Below are 27567 nucleotides of genomic sequence, written 5' to 3'. Positions count from 1 at the left end.
CATGAAGTCATAGAAAAATCTTTCCTTTTGGTGCCAGTGACATCTTTTTTGCTTTTTTTTTTTACTTTTTTTTATTTTTTTTCCCCCCTGAATTTACATCATATTCTTTCAATTTTAACAAACAGACTGGTTTGTTTTTTTTTTATTTGGCTTGGTTTACTTTTGGGGATTTTTCTGTTTCTTTAATAAAAGAAAGGCTAGTTTAAAGATGAAAGATGAGTCTGCTCTGAAAGATCACATATCACAGTTCATCTGTACTCAAGATGTGGTCACTATGTTACTACTTAATTAGTCCGCAATTATTTTTTTTTTCTGTAGTTCTGTTACTCACATACACCAAAAATAGGTCTACTAAATTTCTCCTTGCTGCCCATAAATTTTGAATATTGTCTTTAAAAAAGAAAAAAAGTAGAAGAACTAAAGGGAAAGTTCTTAAAATAACCTAGGAAATAACATGCAATTATTTCCTATGCCAAAGTTAATGTTTTGTTCAGTCTCTGCATCTTCGTGTTAGCAGAAGATTGTTTGAAAAACCTTTTTCTGTATAAAGAAAGTTTTATGTTCTGAAGACGGTGGAACAAGAAAAGTAAGAACAGCGAATAAAGAGAAAATTTGTATCTTTCTTACTCTTTTTTTTCTTTGTTCTTTTTCTGACTGAGTGATGTGATCTGTATTGGATGAAATTATCGATCTCTTTTTCCCTTGGGTAATTTCTTCCTGATTAACAGCTTCCAAAACGTTAGGTAACTATACATGTATTAGGAATATAAAAAAAATAAAACCAAAACAAAAAATACCTACCCTCAAAACCCAGAATGCTTAGCCACTCTCATGTCAACAATTTCACTTCAGTGCCAAATTTTTATGGCTTGGGACTTTTAAGCTTCTGTCACTTAAGGTTTCTCTGGTCAGCATCTGTCTATGATGTCAAAATAGTTTTATATCCATGCACAAATTTCCAGTAAGGCACATACAACTTCATAGTCTAGCTTAGAGTACTTTATTTACAGGCACACATATTGCTGAGCAACTGTCCCTCGTAGATGCACCAGTCTTTTGCTCCCTTTCAACACTTCATGGTTTCCTGTACGCTTTCAGCACAGGAGTTTTGATTATATTAGTTTGGTGGCTGTGAGTGAAAGTCATTATGGGACATTCCTTTAATATGCTGAATAAAGGCAATGTGACTGATACAGAGCCTAAGTGCTTTATGTGCCTGTAACAGGCTTGACAACCTGTTTGTCTGAAGTACTCCACCCTGTTAGCAGGTGTTGGTCCTGTTTGGAAAGGGAGGATGTAACCAGACTTCTCCAGGAGACAGGTGATTACCTCACCCAGATAGAAGAGATAGAGGAGAGGGATTCTTTAGATATAGACTGTGGCTGGAACTTAAATAGCTGCTGGGCTTGATGGGACTGCTTGAGCTGAAACTGAACAATATTGTTCATTTCTCTGTTAATAAAGCCATGCTCTAAATGTGGGCCAAGTTTACTATTAAGAGCAAAACCAATTTTTTAAAAAATTATGGTGAGAAAAGAACTGGCTTCTTATTGACTTCAAGGCTTTCCAGTGTTTAGAGTTATGCCTGAAACACTCTATTCCTTAAATAAATTAATTCTTTGATGTATGAAGTGCATACTACTGCAAAACATAGCAATTCAAAATTAAAGAAGCTTTCTAACACTCATGGGGAGATTTAATGTACAATAGTCATGCTATGGCTGCAAAATCCTGAAAACACACTTGTTTGCTGGACTGCATCCACAAAAGGCTTTGTTTTGTCTTGTTAACTGTGCATTAACCAGATGTACAAAAATACGAGATGGCCATTAAATCAGGTATTTAGTGCTGCAGCCTTTTCTTGGCATCCCTCTAGCTGTTCGCAAGTCCAGAACAATTATTGTCTGCATCTGCTGAATGAAGATTTAAAGACTGGAAACACATCTTGTAATTTGAACATACTGAATGCAGAAAAAATTGGAGACATTTTACTTCCTCACATTGTTGGTCAGATGGTTAGTGCTAATGACAAAGATTTGAAGACTTGATGTGTTTAGTCCGTGGAGTCAAGGGAGTCATCTTTAAAGCGTGGCTTCTAATGACTTCTTCTAATGGCTTCTGGCTTACAGACAAACCCTAGGGAGTATCCCACCTGGCTTAGCTACCTCCATGCTTAGCCCTTGTGGTAAACTCTGGGCCAAATGACCGAGTACCAGTAGTGATCACCAGATTTGCAAGTAGGTAGTTAAGCAGGCAGGGAGACATTTTGTCTTTCACCCTCACTAGCACAAAGGAAGAACCAGAGGAGCCTTCCATCTGCTGTGCAAGTGTGCTGACGATACTGCTGTTTGCTAATATGGCATGTAGCTTTGTGGCTTGAAGGAATCAGGATATATCTGCTTTTTTTCAGTGTTTCTTTATTTTATATGCTTTTTAAATTGTCTTCCTTTTTTTTGTCTTTGTGCTTCAATGGTTTAAATTCATGCAGACATCCTGCAGACATCCTGAAACTTGAGTAAATTATACATTTTAAGTATTCTCATGAACTCTTGTCATATCAAAAAACCAGAAAGGTAGCAGGCATCACTTAATTTGAAAGATAATTGAAAGTACAGTAAGCTGTACTAGTCAACCAAAAATGTCTTTCCAAACCTGCATCAGCACCTTCAGTCTGAAATTTCTCAGAGCACATCTCGGCAGCAGAGGAAAATATGTATATGGAATCAATCAATGGTTCCTCTGTAATGTTGGCAGTGGTCACCATAACTGAGGTCATTCCTAACATCTCCAGAGGGGTCAAATCCTCCAGATCACGATCCAATATAAAGTCCTTCAGATCGCAATCCAGTATAACAGCCACTGAATCTGGGGATCTGTCAGCTTTTTCAAAGCTCTGGGCTGGAAGACTAGTACAATTGGAATTCAGTCAAAAAATTAACATAGATTTATAGAAGAGACCTGGTATTTTGTTTACCTAGACATACTCTAGGTTTATATTGGATTTGTGCGTGTGTTTGTGTTGCAACACACATTGCTTATAAGGCTTTGACAACTGGGGATGTAATCTCAAGAACTAAGTTAATAGAAATCCCTTTCTGTAACACAGACCCCAATACTTCAGCTGCTCAACTAACTTCACTCAGCACTGAACACTGACTCTTTTTCAGAGTCTACGACTGTAAAACATTGATCCTCGTAATTGCAAAGTGCAATAATGACAAAATAGGGATGGAAATTATTTTATTGATCTAAACTGCAAGAGATACACTGTAGTAAATCATAGTCTAAAAATGTTTTCAAGCCAGCTGGCCTCTCCTGCTCTAAGATTATACACTTGCCTGTAGAGGTTCAGCTGGAAGGTTATTGAGTAAAGGTGCCAGCCATCATTTCCTCACGCTCTGGGGCATGTACAAAGCTCCTAGTACTTAGGGACTTTCCCCACTACTGCCAGTGCAGTACTTAGTAGCTTTGCATCAGTGTTATTAACTAGCTTACTACAATAAAATGTAAAAAGATCATTGCATTTTAACAGAACTGGAATAATTTCCTTTGTTTTACGCCTATTCCAGTCCTGTTTAAGCAGACTGTGGTCTTTGACTAACATTTTTAAATACCATTGTAACAGAAAGAGGGGAACAGTAACAACTTTTAAATAGCCTTACTGCTTTCACAGAAGTTTGCACATCAAGAGCTGTGAAAGTATATGCCATGTGGGGCTTATCCTGGAGATGACTTCCTTGCACAGGCTTACTGACATGCTGAAGTGTTTACAGGATCTAACTGGTGATCATCTGTGTACATGGCAATCACATATATTTATTGCACTAACACTCCAGAATTATTTTCATTGAAACTGTGCTGCTGTGTGCTAAAAAAAAGATATGTAGTCAATACAGACTGAACCGATCATAGCTGGTAGTAGCCCACTAGCAAAAGAGAGAAATTAAAAAGCTCCCTGGTAAGTCTGGAACATCTTTCAGCATTGTGGTAGATTTGAATGACAGCAGTAATATCAGGGATTACTCATTCTCCATGGATATCCCTGACCTCACCACTTGAGAATTCAACTAATTGGACATAAGAAAAAAAAAAGAGTAAACATGTTAATTAAACTCATGTATAGGACTTTATATGGAAACTGTTCATCTACATTGATTTGAAAGACAAAACACGTATTTATTTTGTTTGTCCAGCTGTTAGACGATAGCTTAAAATCCCCTTGTCCATTGAGCTTAGACAAAACCTTCTGATATTTTAATCACTTGGCTATGTGGGAAGGCTGAAATAAAGGAGGAATGTATTACAGGGTCTGACCCTTATCTGGATTAAATCAGCAGAAAACTGTTAAAGCTAATGATACTTTAATGGGTTATTTAGCCTTCTACTTATTGCTCTGCTTAATCTGTACATTTGCATTTGCTGTAATATTTGAGAAGCAGTATGGACATCAATGCTGGTTAGAAAAAAGAAACACCTTTCTTAAAATAAGGAGAAAAGTCTGGATATTAGTTGGTCGAAGGGATTTACCCTTTAACTTCCACTTAAAAAGATGTCATTAAAAACTCTGCAGTGTCAGTAATCCAGATCGAAGGATGTAAGTTCCAGGCTTCTGGAGAAGAGATAATTACTGGAAACTCATAAAAACCACCTAAATTCTGTTTTAATTTTCATATGTGGAGCAGATGTTTTGACAGATGGATGGACTTTATTTTTGTAACTGTCCGGGAAAAGTGCATAACACAGCTTAATCAGTGTTTCATATCTGTAATATTTGGTTTTCAGTCTTTCTGCTTTTGGTTGCAGACATTTTCTTTGTAATTTATTTTTTCAGGCTAATCTCTCTCTGCATAAGCCCTTTTATCAATTTGATATACCAATATTAGAAAACTCTTAAAAAATAAATTTGTATATTTGGTTAGTAAATCGTGCATATTGGTCTTCGTATAGTGAGTACCATTCTGGAAAACTTAATTAACACTTCATCTTCTTTTCAAGACAGGCCCTCTGCCCTTGCATATAGTATATAATAGTTAGAATAGAAAATTAGAGTTAAGATCTCTGTTCAGATACACTGGACCTCTTTGACTTTAATTCACGCTCTAAGTGTAAGCGACTAACTAGTGATTTCTCAACTTGTTCTGCAAATAGGAGTTTAGTACAACAGAATTTGCAGTGGGGTTGGTGCTGGGGCTGAAGTACCATAGTGTGATGCAAATGGATTTAGAGACTTTTATTTCAATAAACTGTCAGTGTGGAGCTGAGGATCTGAACTCCATAACCTCCTCAGTCAAGTCTAAACACCTGTAATGTACCTGAAGCTTAAACCTTGTTCTCACTCAGCAATGCCCAGTAAACTTCTGGAGCACAGCTCCTTCCAGGTGGCCAAATGAACCTTTTACTCTTGTGTGCAAGGTAGAAAATTCAGTTGGATATCCTTGTGCCCCCATATGTCAAATCAAAGCCAGGAAAGCCTGTAGCATCTGCTTGGGCTTTGGTAAGGGATACTGTCCATGTGAGCTTAAACAGAGAAACAAACTGGATTGTGCCCTGTTTTTGGGGTGTCTGCTTCAGTCACTGCTCACAGCAGAGCCAGGGCAGGACATGAAGCATTTCTTTAGGCATGCTTTGGAGGGTATTGGCAATCGTGCCAGCACAAGACCATTTGCAGAAGCAGGTCCAGCAGTTACACTGTAAAAACAGTAGCTACCTAAAGAAGTTCCCTCTGCCAGGAAAGAGAATGACCTCACAGGATATTCTAAGAGGTCTCAGACATGAGCTTAGCTCTCAGATTTTAAGACAGAGGTACTTCTGCACAAGGCCAAAGGCAGAACTTAAAGCTCTTGGGGAAACCTTATACCATTTATTGAAATACAAATGAAGATTAATCCTTTCCAGGGCTAGGCAAGATGAATGGGGTTTTTGTGGACTGCAGTAACTCCCATATGATGTACTTAATTTTCTCTTTGAATAGCTACCTCAATCATTTTGTACTGTATGCAATCACTTATGCTTTCTGCTGTATGCATATTTAAACTCAAGCTTTAGCCATAAACCAGTGTTTTGTTTTATGTACGCAAGAAAAGTTTCCTAATATTAAACTGCCCATTATAATAAACAGGATTGTTAGGTGGAAGAATTTATAATCATGCAATACGGTGATTCCAGTGCTCCTCTTCTTTAAGATTTATTTTCATAATCCATCTAAGTAATACTTTCCTGCCTACAGAGGACTTTGCAAACCTTGCATTAATTTTCATTCACATTATTAGGCTAAAAGTATTTCAAACTCCCACTCCACCTTGCTTTCACGAATGAAAATTTTTTTTTTTAAGTCTAATTTTCTTCCTTTGACAGTTTTTACTTGATGAAGAACAACATTCAAAGGGTATGAATATGTCCAGAATATGTTCTTTAAACAACATCCCTTTCCTGGGGAAAATTAAAATGGCTACAGAGGTACTAGGGATTGAACGCACACATAGTCTTAGTATTTAAATTCCCTGACAGTTTGCTCCTTATAGCTTCTGGCTCTGAGTTACTCCTTCGTCCTCCAGTGGCTGTTTTCTTCTGTCTGCTGTATTTTACTGAGTTATTACACGTCTTTTGTTGTCTTTGTGTCCTTTCCAGTGCCTTACACTCTGCAATTGTGTAGTGGAATGCCTCATTCTGCTGGCACAGTCTTTCAAACTAACAATATAGAGCTGGCTTGGTGGTCTGGCAAGGGTGGATGCTGATGCCAAGTGGGACAAGCCCAGCTGGAGACACCCAAATCATTCCAGCCTCTACCCAAGGGAGTCAGGGAGTTGTTTTGTAGTTGAGCTGATGTAGCCACTGGTGTTGGGACCAGCAGAGCCAGAGGTGGTGGTGTGGGAGTAGGGAAGTGGAGACTGAAAGAGTTTGTCACGTAAGTCTCGTGTCGTGGCAGACCCAAGTGGCCTCCATGCACACACACTCCCTGATCAGAAGATCTTCTTTGTCATGTATCTGTGCTGAGATTTGGCATCTGAGTGAGTCATTCAAAGCTGTTAAAGTTGTTTCACGTTTATGGGAAGCTTTCTTCCCAGAGCCACATAAATGAGGAATCCTTAATACTCACGATCACTAAGTAAACTGTTGCTAAGTTCAGAATATCAAAATCAAAGGCACAACATTTCCGCACATCACACTGGACCTATGCAGCTTTACTTGAGCACAAGACAAAGGAAAAAATCTGATTATCCTGCAACTGAAATCAATGTGCCTGTTGCTATTGTCTTAGGGAGAACAGCACTGTCTCCGAGGCAGGGCAGAAACTTCACTGAACTTCCTGAGTTGACAAGAGCTTAAATCAGAACTGTAACTTTACTTTGATGTCATTTATTGTGGTTTAATACCCCCCTTTACTTCTTTTTACAGTCATGTAAAATATATAAAGAAACCTGATCTGTTAGGGAGGTGTATGAGAATTTACTGAATAGATTTTAACGGTTCCTTTATGCAGTTGTAAAATACAAGGAAGCTCTAAAAGCAGTCTGAACTGGACTAGGAACTCTAAATGTTACATAAATTTATTTGTTATAGTCCAGAGTTTATTGCTGTAGGTATTTACCTTCCCATGATTTTATGCTGTGTATTTCTCAGACATCTATGGTGAAAACATGTCGTACAAGGAATTAAGGAGAGCTTAAAACCAGGAATGAATAAGTCATATCTGCTTTTGGAAATATATTATAAATCCAGAGTAACTTTACAGAGTAATATGCTTTAATTACTATCAATTCTGAACACTTGAAGCTAAAATATAACTGTGATAGGATTAATTCCTCCCTTTCCTCCAGGCTTATCTGAAATTATTCAGTGAAACTGATGATAGAATTTTTTGTTAATTTCCATCCATAGAAATCAAAGAGGAATCTGCCCCTAAACTGTGTATGGTTTTCCATCTCACCTTTAAAGTATTAGCTATCTAATACCTTCTTGCTGTATATCACAGATAAGCAACTGAACAGTATGTAGTGAATACACGTAAAGTCACAAGTGGTGCATTGCTATAAATCAGAATATCCTCTCCGCTGAAATCAGCACAATCTCTTTTGATTTATGTTGGCTGTGGGTCTAGCCTATGCACTCACAGCATTTTGCAAAGGTACATGTCCACGGGCTTCTAGCATTTCATGACATTTCAAGGCAGGCATTTTTTAAAAACTTTAACAAACCATGGTGGTAAACCACAAAGACATTTTGCAAATCGTGATACATCAAACCAGACAAGGCAAAGCACAGTCCTGTTGAAGCAGTGGTGTGATTAAATTTGGTCAGTTACAGCTCTTAAGTGAGAAAACTTTGAATTACTTAATAATGCACAAATCATTGGTCAGTTTTAAATTATGTAGAGATAAAGTCAGATGTTCCACCCGGAACACAGAATATCAGAGTTTAAGAAAGGGTCTATTTCAATTCTGTCCATTTTTAATGTTACACAAATTTGCACTATTTCCCCATTTTTACTCTTGCAGACATTGGATTATTAACACACTAATGTTTTTTCCATATTTCTTTTATCGCAAGGAACAAATGAAAACAGCATTAAGATCACTATCAAAACATACATTGTAATTTTGATAATTTATGCCAAGTATTTGCTTAGTACTCTACCGCTGTGACAGTGGAAAGCAGTCTGTGGATACATATACATATAATAAATGTATTTTCATGTTTATACATGAATGAGGAGAAGAATATGTATGCACTAGAAATTGTGCATGTTTTTATTAAGAAATAGCAAAAATTAAGAAAGACCCTTGGTAACATTCGTCTCTATTTCTTTCAATTTCCTGTTGGATTACCTTAACTATCTCTATGTTTTCTCTTCCATCTCAGTTGGAAAGATAAATTATCAGCAGTAAACCACAGTTGTAGGAAGATTTTCTCTGGGTGCTCTTTTAACACATTACCATATCTATTATGCAAATAAACAACAAAATTGGAATACCGATGCTGTTGCAGTACAGTCCTTTGTGTATATGTACAGTATTTTATCTGTTAAATTCATTGATTTTCCCTGTGGGGGCCTGAGGCATGCCTCAAATTGCACATACATTTTCCTGGCAGAGCCATTATTTTGTGTTTGAGTGTCTGGTTTAATTAGTAAGCAAGTTACAGAGACGGGTGATGCCAGTCAGGGAGATATCTGTGGAGGCAGTAGGTCAGGTGGTGTTTCCATGGGCCCTGGTCCACTTGGAGAGGTATAGCTGAGCGCTGTACCAGAAAAGTCATCAAGTATGCGTAGAAGTTTCCTTTGTTTTTAACACAAACTTTACTGAAAACAGTTATTTTATATGTGTTCTTATTTTTCTCCTGTTTGAAATCCATTATTTATAATAATTTCAGTAGGCTGACAGCAGGCATTGACATATTTCTTTTCATTATTAGACCTAACTGAAATTAAAATATTAAATAAACAGAAAAAGTTGATATCTTGACTATCAAGTTAGATATGTCCGTGTTAATAACATGAGGAATAGTAATGACATTTTTGTTAACAGTAGATAATGTTTGTAGTAGGGACTGTTAGTGTTGCTATTAAGTTTTTAATTGCTGAAAACTAGAATTACTCACAACGGATAATTTTCTTAGGTAGGTAGAAAGTGTAAAGTCCATGTCTTGCAAAGCTTATATTCTAAGGGCTGTCAATAACTGCATTACAGTTTATTGTACATATTAATCTTTATAAAACTGGCCCCTAAACACAGACAATGGGGATGAGGCAGCATTCATATTATTGTTAGAAATGTTATCTCAATGATTTGGTCTTCACCAGCTCCTTCCATCTGGCCCATCTTTCTTCTAATCATTACTTAATTGAATACAAGCAAACAGTTGGTCCATTTTTCTTAATTATTTCATTCTGACATATTTCTGTACATGGGTTTTGTCTTACATGACAATAACATAAATTACAAGATGAAGCGTGTTTGAAACGAAAATTAGGATTTTTTTGTGTGTATCTTTTCTTCAAGTGTGGATGCTTTATTGAATGACAACCAAAGAGATTTAAATGAGAACCTAAATCAGGCTATTTGTTAACTGCTTAACTAGAAACAAGATTATAAGCAGCATGAAATGATCACACTTTTAAAATCTGCTCATTCAGCCACACATCCCTCACACTGGAGAACTCCTGTTAGTCATAATCGCTGAATTAACTTTGTGGATAATTCCCCCCCCCCCCCCCTTTTTTTTCTTTGCAGAGAGAATGTGCTAATTTCATCAAGGTGCTTAAGGCTTACAACCAAACCCACTTGTATGCTTGTGGAACAGGAGCTTTTCATCCAGTCTGCGCCTATATTGAGGTTGGAAGCCATCCTGAGGTAAACTATCTTAAAATAATATTTTCCTTTTTCATTTTTTTAATCATTATCGGTGTTTAGACACCATCTCTTCCTGCCCAAGTGCACTCTTGCTGGTTTCTGTGGCTCAGTGAGTGTATCTGGTAGGACCTGCTCCTGAATCAGGTGCTGACATGCTGATTGATAAATCATAGCAGAATCTGTATTTTTCTCCCCTGCATAGCATTTTTTCCCCCAGGGGCTTAAATAGATACGAAAAAGCCCATTCTGCCTACTTCATAAAGTTAAAAGCACTCTCTTTTTTCGGTCAGGACAGATACCAGCTATAAGAGAAACATTTCAGCCTGCGTGGTTTTTCTGGGGCGAACTCTGTCCTCTAGTCTCCTACCAGTCAGCACAGTCTGACTCCATGGCAGCTTTCTCCCAACTGGGAATAAAAATAGTGTCACACGTTCATAAATCCCACTTCTCAGATTTGTTCTAATTCACTGTCAATTTTTCATCTGTGACCTAAGTTCTGTTTCTTTACGTTCTAGTGAAAAATAAACCCTTTTTTCTCTCTCTTTTCTTCCAGTTTTTTTTTTTTTTAATCTGTAGTTTAATGAATTTTGATCTTTCCTGCTGAAAAACAGTGTCACTTGCAGAAAGCAATGGGACTATGATGGTTTTCCTGACTGAAGATTTGACTAGAATGTCTCTATGCTCTGTTTCAGTCCTTTTTCTCTCCAAAAAAAAAGGCAAATCTATTATTTTCCTGTTAAGATGAGGATGTAAAAGAAATTAGTCCAGTTTACTTCATTTTATGTCTGACTTACCTGAGTATTGCTCCGTGGGCTCTTTTGGTTTAGTAGTCAGGTTCTCGATGCATTTTCAGCAACCACTTGATTGATGGATATATTTTACTGGTGAATCTGTAGTTGTGTTACTTGTAGCTTCTGTGGTCTCTGAACAACAGCTCTTTCAATTTTCTCTTATGGTTTTGCAATTCGGGTTTGCAGATTTCACTGAAAATTAAGACATCATTGTTAGATGAATGAGGTATTTAAAAATCAGAATTTCTTCATGTAGAAAAATTAAAAAGACTTTTTGAGTGTTGACTTTATAGTCTAAGAACTATTTTTCCCCTATAAAATTGCTTTTTGATATTTGAAATGTGAGTCTTTAAAATGTTCTAACCATAAGGTCTCAAAGGGATAAATAAGCTGCAAATAGAAGGTTTTTTTTCATATATAGTTGTGTGTATATGTATATATATGTATTCTGAAATGCTTTATGCCACAATGCATTCCTGGCAATTAGTGATTGTCTCTTGACCACACACAGTATGTCATTGCTTACTGCATTAAACAGATTCTCTGCTTCCTGAGATCCATTTGGGAATTGGTAGACATATTAATTAACTCTAGTTCCGTAAGATGTGTGTCAATCAATTCTTGGCTATCTGCCAAGTGAATCTATCTGCAGAGAGATAGCTGGTATGAGGTCATTTACTTCTACATTTGTCTGGTTTATGACTGTTCTATAAAACTAACATACATTTTTTCAGGAATTTATAGAAAGGATGATCAGAGATGAGAGGCCAGGTCTGACCTTGGTTTTAACAGTCTCGGTTTTGAAAGACTCGAGTAGAAGCATTTAGCCCTGGAGCTGAAAGAGGATGTTTGTTTTAGCTTCTTCCTTAGGCTTTCCTAACTATCAACAAAATCTATATTGTTACTTTTTTTGGTCATTTATGCAATAAGTTTGTTTGTCCCTGTGTGTTTGAATCATTCCCATGACCTTTGGTTTCATCTTTGCAAAGCAGACAAGTCAGGAGTGTGTTTATCTGAACTGCTTTGGACACTGTAAGCTTTCGATTTCCGTTTCATACTTAAGCTGTAAGAGAAGTCGTCTTCACCTGCCCTCCCAGCTGTGCTGGTTTCGGTATCCTCCGAACAGTCGTGCAGGAGGGGTCACTGCTTCCTCAGCCCAAGTCTTCCCCTGGAGAAAGAAAGTGGGGTAGGCAGGAGGCAGAAGTACCCACATCTTCTCAGGCTTTGATCTGACAGTCAACCTCATCTTTGTCCCTTGCAAAGGTTAAAATCAGACAAATAAATGACTTTATTAGGTTTGCAGTGAAAAAAAATCTGGCCTGTTTTTGTCTGTCAGCTAGAGTCTGCTCCTCCCTTTGCCATACCACCTAGCCAGGAATTTCAAATGTGCATCTCCTCCTGGAGCTGAGGAAGAAGAGGGTGCGTGATTGACAGTAGCTGTTAGAAAGGAGAGGGAGGATACAATATTAAATGCTGCACCCCTGCACACTGCATCTGTGAGAGCCAGATGGTTTATTTTGTCATGTCAGACAGCAGCCCTGGACATGTCAAAGGGCCACTGCTTCTGTATCGTGCATAGTTTATACCTCCCTAGCATACTAAAAAAGGTATAAAGAATAATTGAAGGCAAGTGGTTCATTTTGAGTTAAAAAATTGCCATCTGAAACATTTCCTGAAGGTTAATTTTCTGCCACAGTACTTTTGGAAAATTAACCAGCTTCACCATCTGCTTATTTATTTTTTAAGCACTTAGAAGGGTAAATGTGAACTGATTAGGGGAATCGTCGGGGAATGTACCTACTGTCTAATAAGATTGCTTGTTTATGTGAGCTCTGAATATAACCCACCTGCCTGAGTCCTGTGGAGGAGAGTGATTTAGTGTGTGCCAAACTGAAGAGGGTGGAGAAGTGAAATTTAAAGAAAAGAGTGGCAAGTGATAGAGGAGACACTGGAAGCAATTGGAGAAGGCTGCAGGAGGCTGGAATTTGGTACAATTTTTATGATTGGGCAAAGGAAATAAATTACTTTTTGTGACAGTCATAAAGTAATGGGAATGTGAATTGTTATAACTGTTGGAATATCTTTTCGATATAAAGCAGCATATCACAGCCCTATTCCATACTTGAAGAAAACCATTTCTTGTGATGAAACGAGGCAGGTCTAATTGAGTTTGATGAAGTACAGTATCAGAAATAATAATAAAAAGGTAAAAGGATATGAACAGCATGCTGTGCATCTGATTAAAAATGATCTGCACAAATGTATACAACCTAATATGTTGTGAATTACACCGCAGTCTAAGGAGTAAAGCAGACTAATCTTCACTTAAATCCATTCCAGATGTTTAAGTGAGTAACCACAGTATTTAGAGAGAAGAATAAAGTTAATGTTTGAATAGACTTTAAGCACATAAGCCATGAGTAAGCAGGAAAGAACATATTTAGAGAGAATATAGCATATGTATATGGAGAAAATACCTGAGGAGAGACTAATTTAAAGCTTGAGATCGTCCTTTGGAGAGGCTGTGTTTGTACTTTGACTGAATAGGGCAAACTGGCTCATATGCAGATGCCTGTGTTGTACACGTCTGAGTTTAGGTGAGATGACTTAATGCAGACGCCTACACCAATTTCAGGGATCCAGGATTAAGCAACATATGACATTCTCTTCACATAACACAATACAGTGCAAGAAACTAATTACCAGACAAAACAAGAAAGTAATTAGTAGATCTATGTTCTGCTCCCACTGACTTCTGAGGAAACAGGCTTGAATGCGTAGGAATGTTGTACTTAACGGTTGCAAAATTACACAAGTCAGCTCTGTGCTTGAAAGGAACAAATCCAACTGCGGGGAGACACAGAGGTGCATTAAACCTGCTAGAAAAATCACAACAGGATGCAGAATGCACCTGCCTGTGCTTGCTTGAACAGGAGAAGGAGCCTTTCTCCAGGGCTCCTTTTGGGGTAGTTTGTGTGAACCAGCAGGGAACAGTCCTGTTGAGGAAAGAACAGGATTTTCCATTTCCTTAACCCTTACATACAGGCATAGGTATACATATAGGCATTGGTATATAGAGAATGCCCTGTAGAAACTTTTCAGGCATTGCAAGACCTGTACAGAATTGTTTGCCAGACCCTCATCAGGTTTTTCTTCAACAGAGGTAAATCAATAAACTCTGCCTGAAGAACTGACCCGACTTATTTTATTGTCTCCTAATCCCAAATTTCTTGTCATTGTTCAACAGATTAAAACTCCTTTTTTAACTGGATGAACTGAAAAGATCTGGGGTCACTTTACTTGCAGGTTATTTCTCATTCTTAATCAATAAAGAAGCTCTAAATTTGGTTCAGATTTATGATGTACATAAAACATTAAGTTATTGCATATGAAGTTATATAACGCTACCACCTGTAACATATTTGCTTTTTCCGGACTCTGTATTTTAAAAATCTTTGGTTCAGCTCATAAAATTTTGCTGAATTATACTTTCCACTTTTTTCTATCCCTTCTGTACTTCACATTAGAGGAGGTCTAGAGTGCATTTTCTAAGTAATGGACATCCTGTTCTGATACATTCAGGCATCTGTCTTTTTTGTCTCTCTGTATATATTATATAAATGTATATAGTGATGGAATAGCAGGTCTTTTCCTGAGAGAATGACTCTGAATGAACACATTATTTGAAGGGCCTGTGCTTCTGCTAGTAGAAAACTTATTGTGTTTCATTATCTAATATAAAATTCAGGGGGAAACATTGACTTCAGTAGTAGCAGATGTGGCATAAATTGGTCTAACTTCATTGAAGACAGCAAATCTGTGTCAGTTTGCATCAGTTAAATTTCTGACCTGTGTTTTTTAAGTAAAGTGTTTGAGCAAATGATTTTTTAAGTTAAGAATCATCTCAGGCCAATTTCTTCTTGTCTAATTAATTAGACCTTTATATGGCATTTATATGCTTACCAATTATATAGGGAAAATATGCAGGAAAAGGATAGTCTTAAAGAATGATTCTCATTTGTGATATAACAATTGTGTCGTATAACAATTATTTGTGACATATTTGTGCTAAGCATCACTATAGTCACAAAGAAATCCCAGTAAAGGAGGATCTAGTTTACAGACTATAACAGCCTATTTCAGTTCAGAAATGCTTTAACCTTGCAAACCACTATATATGCTGTTACTATAGTACATGAAAATAAAACTGAAGAGACATCTCTAACTTATGTACAGTGTAAGTACATTTTAGAGCCTTTCTTCCAGTCACCTGGGTAGTTTTGTCATGGGAAAAGAAGAAAACATGTCTTAGATGTTTAAAGGCTGATATACGTCACCTTGATTCATAAAAAGCAGGGTGATTTCTATTGTACTTGGAAAGTACAGATACTAACAGACCCTTTTGTTCTTGTCTGTGGATTACTGCAGATAACAGGATAGTGAGTGTTAGGCATGCATCTGTCCAGGCATCTTACAGGGTCGGTGGCCAAAATCACATAATCACAAAATTCCTCTGGAGTCTGCTAGATCTGCAAACCATCACTTCTGGTGCTCAACAATACATTGATTGCCAGTCCCTTAGGCTACACTATGTGAAAACTCTTTGCATAAAATGAGGCTTTTCACACATGTACAATTGTAAAAAAGATTAGATCCTGGCATAGCTACAGCCTTCCTAGCATTTCAAAAGTATATAGTTTTATATACAGTAATATGTAGCTGTATATAGCACGTAATTCTTTTTTCCCCAGTCATAATTAATTTCTATTGGTTGAGAACTTTCTGATGACCAAAGAACAATATTTACAGGAAGACTACAGGGAAGGGACAGAGAATATGACAGTCCTTTCTCTTAAGACAAACTAAGTAAGCCGTTTGTTCTTGCAAGGTCTGATGAATATTTATGTAAGGAAACCGGGATATGTTGTTGGAAGCTCTACACATTTTTAAGCACTGCCATGCAGAAGCATGTATTTCTTAGAGGCCAAGTGCTATGTCCCAAATGGCATCTCTTGTTATGTGGCATTATCTTGTGATAAAGACACACAAGTAGAAGGTCACCATAAGGAGGTAACTCGATTCCCATTTATAAGACTTTTTAAAAAATGCCACATATCCCTTCATGAACAAATATTAATTAGGTCCATGGTAAAATGCTGTTATTTATCAAAGCTTGTCTTTGAATGCGATGCAGATCTCCTTTGACTTTAGCTGTATTTTGAACACTTGGTTTGCTAAAAGAGAAGTTAAACCAGGAAAAGTCAGATTTTTCAAAACTTCATCCTGTCACCCCAAGCATAATATAATTCAAATAAGAATTTATTTCCAGGTTAGATCCTTTAAAGTAGGACTATTAGGCTTCATGCAATAATTTAGCTGTTGGAATAATTTAATTTATGAGGTAAACTTCTCTCAACTGAATAGCACACATGGCGGCAGTGACTGACATCTTTCCTACCCCTCACCTGTGGGAAAGTCTACAGAGCGGCTGTGGATATTTCATCTTCAGAAAAGTGAAACACTGAAGAGGAAAGTTTTGAAAGCAGTTTTTCCCCCAGTATCTTGTTTTTAACATGATAAGAATCAATTTCCTAATGCATATTATAACACACACTAAACTTTTGATCTAAACCACATACGTAAAATGTAATAATTTAAATTTGCAGCTAGTGTTCATTATCCTGACATTCAATTAACAAGGAGACGCTTTATGACAGCTGAATATTTGACATCTAGCTGATCCATTGGATTGTCCTTTTACCAATTTAAAGGTATATTTGTAAGAACAGGACTATTTCAGATCTTATGTATGCAAAGGATGTGGCTCAGTGTCTTAAAATTCAGATGCAGTACAAATATCATTTTTTTGGGGAAATTATTGAGCAAAGGGGTCATGCTTTAAGGACTGTCAGGAAATGTGAACATCGTAAGTTTTCAGTTGTCACTTAATGCATTCAGTCCTTCTCTTGCATATTTCATAATTACACCTAAGCAATTAGGAATTTATTTATGTCTGAAGTGACAGAAAGTCGGTAACTATGTCTGAGTTTTGCTCTGAGATTTACAAGTTGAACATTTACATGCAGGAAATGAAAGCAAGTTTTAAACTACTACAAATCAAAACAGTGCAGTTGGCTATTTTATTTCTTCAGTTTTATTCCTCAGCCTACAGACTTAACTGGTTTAGGCAAAATGGAAGCACGGTTCTTTAGCAAGTCATACAGAGGAGCGGTATAAGATATGATAAAAAGCAGAACAAAGACAGGGAATTTCCAACCATAAGGGCCATTTGTTGTGCAGCAGGAACCACTAATGAAACCCTATTATTACTATTTGAGTCTGATCAGTTCAGCTATTCAAAACTTTTGTTTTGAACTTGATAAATATATCCAAATTGCTATGGGAGATCTCCCAGTTCATTTTTAAGTGAAAAAATTTGAAAAAAAATCAACTCCTGAAACATATTACTTTAACATTACGCTATAAATATGCTTTGAAGATAATGTAAATGAAAGTCACTCCACAGGTGATGTTCCAGCACTCTGGAGTTTGGTTTTAATTGAAAACTTCCATGAGATGAGAGAGAACTGGAAAGGATATGGTCTGTGTAAAGTATTGGTGTTTCAGTGGATCCGGTCTGATCACTAGACACATGCAATGACACAAAATGAAACTTGATAGTAGCAAGATCCTGAACATTCTCCTCCACTGTTGAAAAAACCAACTCACACAGTGTAATTGTTAACACAGATATTTTTTAGATATATCTCAGTGCAAAAAGATTCCAGGGTGAATGATAATGTCAAATTTGAACCCCCTGCCTCCTAATGAGAGGAATCTATGCGCAAGCACGCTTCCACTGAGATAACTGAGAAGACCATTGTTCCCTCACCATACATGGCTTTTGCCTTCTGTGGCTGAGAAATGCTGGTTGATTACAGTGGAGAACTGTATACAGTATGCCACAGCTGAATGACTTCCATGAATAAGAAACTAAAGCCAGTCGACATATTCATTAGGTTCAAAGAAGTGAGTCTCAGAACTGTGGGAAAACTTTTGTTTATGCTGCTGCAGGGGAGTTAAAAAAGAATGATATAGAAAGAGACCTCCATGGAAGTAAATTCACAGAGTGGAGTGTGCACACGGGTACACGCAGAATCATTGAGCGGATTTTCACTTATACCACATGCTCTGTGAGTTCATGTCTTAAAACCATGGATAACTTTGTGTACACTCAGATGATGAATGATTCAAGAATCACTCTTAGAATCTGGGTTTAATTTCTTTTTTTTTTTTTTTTTTAAAGTGGGGTGTTTTTTCCTAGTACCACTTGTTTTCAGTGGAGTTTTCTGTGACTTCTACTGGTGTAATTAAGACTGAGGTTCACTCTTCATTTGTATAGTCACAGAAAAAAACCATTCACTCCTAACATTGAGTGATGACTCAAAGTTTTGTGACTACTTTAAGAAAACTAACTTTAGCAGTGGCTAACAGAGGAGCTGAGAATACACCCACTGTTCGCACTTGAATGTTCATTATTTCTCCTATCAGTTAAAGGATGTTACAATGAATTATTTACTTCCATAGTGTAAATATTCCCACTGACATGTAATTACCTTACTTTACCATGAAATGATACAGTTTTCCTAATTCATCACAGACTTAGATTGTACTTTTAAGAGAGATGGTTATCATATAAAGACGTTAATACAATTTTCTGGGTGGGAATATTATGTTCGTTCATCAACAGAGCCCATAATGTTTCTAGTAGCACAGAAGTTCAGCATTTGCCTCTTGTTAGAGGAACAATTGAAAACATCAAACCAGCTTCACAGTCATGCAACACATGCAAAATTTCATCCACACATCTCCCAAAACAAAAGACAAGTATGGCTGAATCCTTTGATCTCTTAACCAACACAGAGAAGAAAAAATAAAATAACAAACCACCATCTGTTGGGAAACCAATGTAATAAAACCAATGGAAAGCCAGCCTATAGTATGGACTGACTTAATTGAGGAAATTACTTATAAACAGAATTATTTCTTGATTTAGAGGTGCAGGAGGAAGTAAAACCGAAAGAAGGAGTTGCTGAGTTCAGATTTGGATAGATCATCATCAAAGCAATATTATTCATTCTGGGATCCACGTCACAAGGCTTCTCATGAAGAAAATTCACATTTTAAGCGTGATTACTGCTGCTGAAGGAAGTGACTGTATTGTGTTTGTGCCTCAGTATAAATATCATGTCAAATAGGCTTTAAACAACCAAGGTCATGACGCAGCATGATTTAGCAGTGGGTGATGCTCCACATAGCAGCCACAGGCTGTGAAATGCAGAACAGCAAACTAACCATGAGGACCTAAGCAAGAGCCTGTTGATATTAACTAACTTCACTGATCTCTCTCTAAAATTTCATGGTCTGTTGTGAAGTGCCTTTCAGGCCTGATTTTTAAGTCTGTAGGATATATTTAACTCTTGGAAGTTACATGCAAATCTGAAAACACTCCCATTTGCATGCTTTTAGACCAACTTAATATCTTGTTTATGCAAGTTCACATTGTTCGAGTTTAATGGTACCTCAGCATGGTGACTGGCTCATGCCTGAGCTTCACCCCAGAACCTCCTTTTGATTTTGCTTCTGGCTGCCAGAGTCTCACTCATTCAGAATTCCCAGAAAAGCAGCATTTCCCCCTCAAAAAAGATGAGAACAGTCGTGGATTTAAAAGCAATCTTTCAAACAGATTCAGGAAAGGAAAAAGTCACTTTCCACAATGAGAGGCCTCCCTGGTGTGTTTCCAAGCTCTTTATACATCTCTTTCTTTCATCAACAGCTGCATTTGGCATGACAAAACTGGCTCCTCCACAATGATTAAATCTTATTTCTTCTTTGATAAAAAGCAGAGCAGCTGCAGGTGAGGCTACTATTTCTGTGAGTAAACAGCAGTACATAGGTATTTCCAGTGTTTGCCTGGTAGAACAGGAAATAATTGTTCTTTAGCTACCTTGACCATCCCCATTTTTATGTACAGACTCATACTTACGTGAAAATGCTTCCATAATATTTTCCAGATGCCTCCTTGCCTTTATAAGGTTTTGAAACTCAGTTTCTTCTGTGCCCTGTGTTATACAAAGTGTCTTAAATTTGTTACTAAGTATGTTCAAGTCATAAAATTCCACTATTCCACATTTCAGTAAGGAAATTATACTAAATATTGATGCTTTAATTAGTAGTTAGGACTTTACTTCTGAAGGAGAGAATTAGCCGAACCATTTAAGAAAGTAGAAGAGAATTAATCCCATATATGCCATAAACAGAGAAGATGGCTGCAAAAAGAAGAATCTCTGCAAAATAGGAGCAGATATTTAACCATTTTGTCACTTGCTAACTGTGCTAAATACCTTTAAAATGGATAAAGAAAATATGTTTTATCAGTATGCAACCTTTTGTCTTTTTACATCACATGTTTTGCTGGCATAAGATGACACAGATTAATAATCAGGTATTTCAAGATCTTAAAAGTCTGACAGGAGCAAAAATCCTTCATCCATCTTTAAACAATGCTTTTATGTGACTATGAGACCAAGTACAGTAATGTTTGCTTGATTGCTGCAAGGATACCTGTCAGCAGGAAGAAAATCCAGTTTCAGGAATGGGTCATTGCTTAGACAGAGATGGTATTTTGTGCAGTGAAGGAACATGGGGCTGTGCATAAAATTATCTAAAAATAATAGACATGAAAGCAGTGCATACGTATAAATACTTATCTTTCATATACTTTAGTCCATATCTTTTGCCATGAAGAGGTAATCAATTTACTGCTGAGAGACTGTGGAAAATTAAGAACAGTACTGAAACAGGCAGTGTTTTAAATGTTTGTTCTTGTCCCATATGCCTACTGCGTGTGTGATGCTGGAAATCAGACTAAGTGATCGCAGCAGCTCTTTTTGTCCTAAAAATCTAAGAATAAAACCACTTGAAGTCAGTTGGGAAAAAAATATTTACTCTTCCATTCATTCTCAGTTCTAGCTTACATAGTTTGTAACAACTTGCATTCTGTTTGTGGCACTCAGTAAGTCTGCTTGGAAATATGCTGGCTCCTCTTTGAACATAAACCATACAAAATCTCTGTATTTTCCCTCAAATACCATTCCTGTGAGGAAAATATACCGTGCTCTTCTGTTCCTTCTTTCACCTCTCCCTCGTTTATGTAAGACAAATAATTTAGTGGCTATGACCTGACTCAGATGAAATGCATGCCTGTGACTTGTACATGCCTCTGTGGACTTTGAGTAAATTGGTTATTTCCTAAGTAACTCATTTAATTGGGAAAGGGTGAGTAACTTTCCACCATTACTTGGGAACTCAAGGAAAGACAAGCTAATACCTGTTTTTTCTTTCTCTTCAGCTTCTGTATTATTTGTCATAGACAATTCACATATGGTTATTTTTATTTATTCCCAGAAGGAAACTTTGTTTTTTAAAAATATGTTTTTTCTTTAGCTCAGTGAGTCAGAAAAGAATGTGAGTAACACATTGGATGGAAAACTAGTCATTACTGGAAAACTTAGATAAACAGAGATATTATGAAAAATGGATAAATGTATTGTGATGAATTCATGCATATTAGAATTGGTGGTGACTTGATATGTCGTCTAATGTATTGTAATTTGTGTACATCTGCAGTCATCTACAAGTCTGGACTGTCTTCTCACCTGTAGTGATATATATCACAAGTAGTGATTCTTGCAGTAAAGCATTAATTTGCATTTTAATTATTTCATTTTCAAATATTGCATAGCTAATCATAATTAAATACATTGTCCAGCCCTAAGCAACTCTCTTCCTGCTTAGTATATGCATCAAACAGTACCAGAAGAACTGTTATGTAACTTTTCCCTTGTACGGCAGCATATATTTCAGTTAAGAAATGCTACCTCATTTATGAAAATCTATGGATTTCTTTAAGTTGCAACATGGTCACACTCAGGGAGATATATTAATAAATGTTGGCAAGTACATAATCAGATGAGAACACAATACTCTCCATTAGTGAAATATGATCCAAACTGAATCTTGCATTGGAGTGCTAATAACTACCTTTAGGTTAAAGTGCTCAGATGTCACAGTATAACAATATCTGTCTTGGATGTGTATCATTACAGCAAAGTAATTAAAGGTTACTTAGCTGTTAAATGGTTACCTTGGAGGAATCCTTCAATAATGTGGCTTCAAACATGCCTTCACAATGAAATTAATTAAGCAAATTAAATGTCAGCCTTGTAGTAATCTATTTTATATGCAGAATATCTGAGAAATATATGCCTATGTGTTTTTAAATCTAAAGCAATCTTTGCTCTTTTTATACGAAAATAATACTCTTATTCTAAAATAATGCTTAGGCTATTAATTTAAAAAGAACAGTGACAAAATTGCTGAAGGGAAATGAAATATCAAAATGATCGTATGCTGCAGGAGTGCAAAGCTCAAGTAGCACTACTCAGGATAACAGAAGTATTAAGATTCACTCAATCCTTTTCACACCTCTGTGCTACGTGGAGTTAAAAGCCTGGTGAGGAGTGAGGAGAGTTTTGCCAACAGCTCAGTCTGACTCATCGGAAGGATGCTTTCAGGGATTACTAGCTTGCTGCCTTCTTCTTATTAAATATAAACCACACCAGGAAAGTTGAGCAAGCGGCTTGATTTGGATATAAACATTTCTCATCACCCATTCAAGTGGGAATATGGCATGGTCAACACCAGTGACTGAGTGGAACACTGCAGAAAAAAAAAATTTATATTTTCCCCATAATTTCTGTGCTGGACTGACAGCTCATTTCATAGGTTTTGACTTAGAAAACAATATCCTAGAATTATGGAAACTGGCAGTGACAAATACAAAGAATATTCTACTTTTTTCCTTTGTTTAAAGAGAAACAATCCACTAGATAAATAGATCATTCATCTGAGACTTTTACATAAGTAAGCAGGAAGGTGTGAAGTTCGGATCTTTGCTGTCCTCCCAATACACTGGCCTTGCTCCAGGCACTGACGTTACTCACATACCTTAAGTCTACCCTTATTTAAATGTTTTCCCTGATCACATCTTTTGACAAAACAGAAAAAGAAAAAAAAAAATCTCTCTCATGCTGAAGAAATCTTTGCTCACAGCACTGCTAGGAAAGTATTGGCAGCAGAGAAGGAAAGATGAAGAATTCTTCATAAAAATCTGCCTTTTTCAAGCTACGATATGTGTTTATATGACAGTGAGATAATTAGCAGTGGTGGCACCATCTTATCGGTAATATGCAAAGCTGCTGCACTTTACAGCTGAGAATGACATCAATGTTGTGGGTTATTCTCCAGTCTCCAGGCTTCTGGAGGTGAAATGGTTCTACCTTAATTGGTTTTACTCTCAGCAATTCAGATTTCTTGAAAGACAAAGCCTCAGTCGTTGTTGTGTGAAAATGATCCTATGTCCCTGGGCCAAAAAAAATCCTCAGACAAGCTAAATAGCAGTCATGGAGTTATCTGTCCACAGGTTTTTACTTCTTAAGCACAGTAGAAGCTTTTATATGGATTGATTCAGCCTGATTCCAGACCTGGAAACAGCTCTTGAAGTGAGATTAGACAAGAATAGCCTAAGAGAGGAAGATTTTTTTTTTTTTTAAAGTATGAATTGATAAATATGTAATCAGAAAACAAATAACATTGAATACTTTTCCAAAGTAGTAACTCTCTGATAATTTCATTTTATACTTCCAGATTATTTGAAATATGGAATCAACCTGAAGCCATTTGTATAAATCTACAATACTCTCTGTAGCTGACATTTATTTACAAGCATGCAAAGGGTTTCATGAGGGATATGAGAGCACTACAATACAAAACATGTGTCAAAGAGCAGAAAATTGCAGAGCAATAATGCTGTTGTTTCTTTCCTTTACTTGATCCAAGTTTCATTTTCTGTTTGGCTAAGCATCAGTGATCATGAAGGTGATATATCAACAATAGTCATGGTGGCATATTCAATTTAATTATAGCTGGATGAGGTGCTTAATTTAATTTACTTTTTCTGAATAACAATTTACTTTATTCTATTTTAACAAACCTTTCTGTTTATGTGTTTCATCATCTTTTGTTATAAGAAACGGGGATCTGATTTCATTACTCAAGTGTGGGAATAATGAAAAAGTAAGTCTTCATCAGCCTACTGCTGCTACAACTAGGATCTTTTTCTGGAATACTTACTGAAGAACAAATCCCTTGAAGTCAGTAGAGTTTAGTCTAGATAATTAGTTTTGATTCCTTACTAAAATGCTGTGAAACTCATACCAAATGGAAACATGGAAAGATTGGGCATTGTTTAACATAGAACAAGGCCACAAAGATTCTTCCAATAGGCGTAATATAGTAATAATGATTCAGACACGTGTACAAGATTTATGTGTTCTCTTAAAGACTGGTCAGGATAAATAGGACAGTAATGGGGAAAGCTGACTTTGTTTAACCTCAAGAAAGGGAGCCAAAAAAGGAAAGTTTGGACAAAGCAGTGGAAGTTTTGATTGTGGAAGAGCCCTCTGCATGACTTAAGCCTTGTGTATAAGCAAACTTGTGAATGTCTCACTAAGGCAGTGCAAATCCCTGCACAGGCATTCCTTTTTCAGTTAAAGTAGTATTTCAGGTCTGGTTTTAGCTGCCTGGAAGTGACTGAAAATAAGCTGCTCTTAAACTGAGCTCACCGCATCGACCCGGAGTGCATGTGTTTACTGGAATCTCATTACATTCAAACATAGTGATACAAGTCTAGAGATTAGTGCTTGCACTGAAAAGGCTGTTTAGCCTTTCAAAGGATTTTGTAGGAAAGCAAGCTGGAATACAAGCCCTTTGCTTGTCATTTGTAGGTTTGTGAATTTAGCTTTTATTTCTTTGTGCAAATGTGTTTTCATGAAGACATTGAAAAGCCATGACCCACTGTAAAAAGGATTACCATGAAGGGAGATAGTAAGAACACAGTGTAAAGGATGGTTAATACAGAAATGCTAAGTCTCTCTGTATGAAGATTACAGCACAATAAATTTTTTAACGCGAGTTACTTTCCTGACATTATAATAACAGTCACATATCAGAACCACAAAATAGAACTCTTAAAGAGGGGGCTGAAAGAAAATAAAAGAAAATGTCTGTTATTTTTTGTAGAAGGATGATATAGAATCCCTTGAAAAATGTGATTTATTTTAGCTGACATTGCAGCAAGTAGTTTAGATAACATTTAATGACTTAGATATTACTTTTACAATCAGTATATTTCACGGGGTATTAAGGATAATAAATAAGGGAATACTTTAAAACAGATAATAGAAGATAGTAAGAAATTTCAGTTACTTACAATAAGCCTGACGAGTGTGAAGCAATAACTTACTCTCATGGGCCACATTAGCTATCAGAGTGAAAGGAATCAAATCCTAGTCTAAAGTGATTTCTTTGGTGGAAAAAAAACCCCAGACAAACGTGGTTCTGCTATATCTACCACACCTTTCTTGTTTGCCTGTCTTCTCGGTAGTAAGCAGCATGGTAAGAAATAAAATACAGACTTCACAAACAGGTAAAAGCAGTATTCTTTCGAGGTAACTGGAATTTAAATTACTGCACAAATTAAGCTGGAAGAAAAATGGATCCTGTCTTTTTTCATTGGTAGCTTTCAAATTTTCATTGGTCTTGAGTCAGGAAAACACTGCATTCACAGTAGCTTTGATGGATTTAAGAATATATGATGACATGGGTTCGTTTAGCCTATAGAAAAGAAGGCTCTGGAGAGATGTTATAGCAGCTTTCCAGTATTTAAAAGGGGCCTATGGGAAACATGGGGAGGGGCTCTTTATCAGGGAGCGCAGGGATAGGATGAGGGGTAATGGTTTGAAGCTGAAAGAAGGTAGATTTAGATTAGGTATTAGGAAGAAATTTTTTGCTGTGAGAGTGGTGAGGCACTGGCACAGGTTGCCCAGAGAAGCTGTGGATGCCCCATCCATGGAAGTGTTCAAGGCCAGGATGGATGAGGCTTTAAACAACCTGTTCTAGTGGAACATGTCCCTTCCTAAGGCAGGGTTTGAAACTTGATATCTTTTAAAGTTCCTTTCAACCCAAGCCATTCTATGATTCTGTGATTCTATGTTATGCCTTAACAGAGGTCATATTGAAAAACAAGCTTAGGTGCTTTCCTTAGTGTCAGATTTAAGATATCTGAAAAGTAATTTTAATCTACTCCCTGAAATTTAGCTACCTGAATTTGAATTTTCATATTTACATACGTAACTAAGGGAATGTGAATTAGACATCAAAGGCACCATATTAATGAACGCTTATCTGGCTTACTAACTTCAGCTTCATTTTCAATGGGGTGCTTAAGAACCTAAATGCAGTTAAAAGTAATTGCCTCTAAGAAGTGGAAGGAAATGTAAAAACAATAAAACCAAACTTCTGAAGAAATCACGTCTTCTCAATCTTTCCTGATCTCCTGAATGGAGAAAAAATTGAAAGGAAATTGAGTATTGTACTGCAGAATAAACATTGAAATGGTGCATAATAATAATAAGATATAATAATTTCTAATGGACTTCAGTCTTTCCAAGTGCTTTTTAGGAATTTCTAAGAAATGCTTATTTAAGTGAGCATACCTTATTTCAAATTTTGTAACCTTGGTCAATTCCAAATGTTATGTACTACAGGCCAAATTAATTACTGAAAAGACTGATATCTATTAACTACTTCATAGTGTAAGTGGTGTTTTATTCTCATTTTTTCAAACATATGTTCTAGAAAAAATACTTTTTTCAACTTTTTTCAGTAGTCAAATAACCACAGTGAGCAGTTCACCCTTCCCTACCTGTTCTTTTCTCCTTTGGGACTAATACTTCTAAATCACGTGGACTCCTCCAGGCTGACAAGACTGAGGTAAAATTTGGAAAAAAAAATCATATGAGTAGCTGCAAAAAAAATTAACCCAAAGACACTTTCTAAAATGCGGAAGAGGTGTTGCGGTAGAAACCAGTAGCTTAAGCAGGAAGATAAAGATTGAATGTGAAGGTCAGTGCCTGCTGTAAGGATGATTTTAAATGTGCTAACTGTTTGATAAGAGGTGAGATGAAGGCAGGTATAAAAATAAACATGAATAATTACCACTATCATTACGTAGGTGAAGGAATGAAACAATGCTTAATAATGCTTAATTAAATCATTAATGCTGAATTTATTTGCAATAGTTAAATTTTGAAGCAACTTTCATTAGAAAGAGACAACAACATTTTTTCAAATGATTTCAATGAACTATTGGAGACAAAGGGAGCTGCATATTTGGGACAATATGGGACTTGGATATTTCTTTCTAAAGTTGCATTAAAAGCCAAATCTCTCATGTGCTATGATCA

The 27567-nt window shown here is 36.6% G+C and overlaps 1 protein-coding gene across 3 annotated transcripts in view; it reads left to right on the top strand.

Annotated features, from left to right (window-relative positions):
* SEMA3A (semaphorin 3A) overlaps positions 1–27567 on the top strand; it is a 411783-nt gene that overhangs the window by 296216 nt on the left and 88000 nt on the right. For all 3 annotated transcript variants that reach the window (XM_054066986.1, XM_054066976.1, XM_054066968.1), the window contains exon 6: positions 10230–10349. In XM_054066986.1, coding sequence (XP_053922961.1) covers positions 10230–10349 — 120 coding nt within the window. The remainder of the gene's footprint in view (positions 1–10229; positions 10350–27567) is intronic.

Source organism: Cuculus canorus, chromosome 1, assembly GCF_017976375.1.
Source record: "Cuculus canorus isolate bCucCan1 chromosome 1, bCucCan1.pri, whole genome shotgun sequence".
NCBI lineage: Eukaryota > Metazoa > Chordata > Aves > Cuculiformes > Cuculidae > Cuculus > Cuculus canorus.
This window is presented reverse-complemented; position numbering and strand designations above follow the sequence as displayed.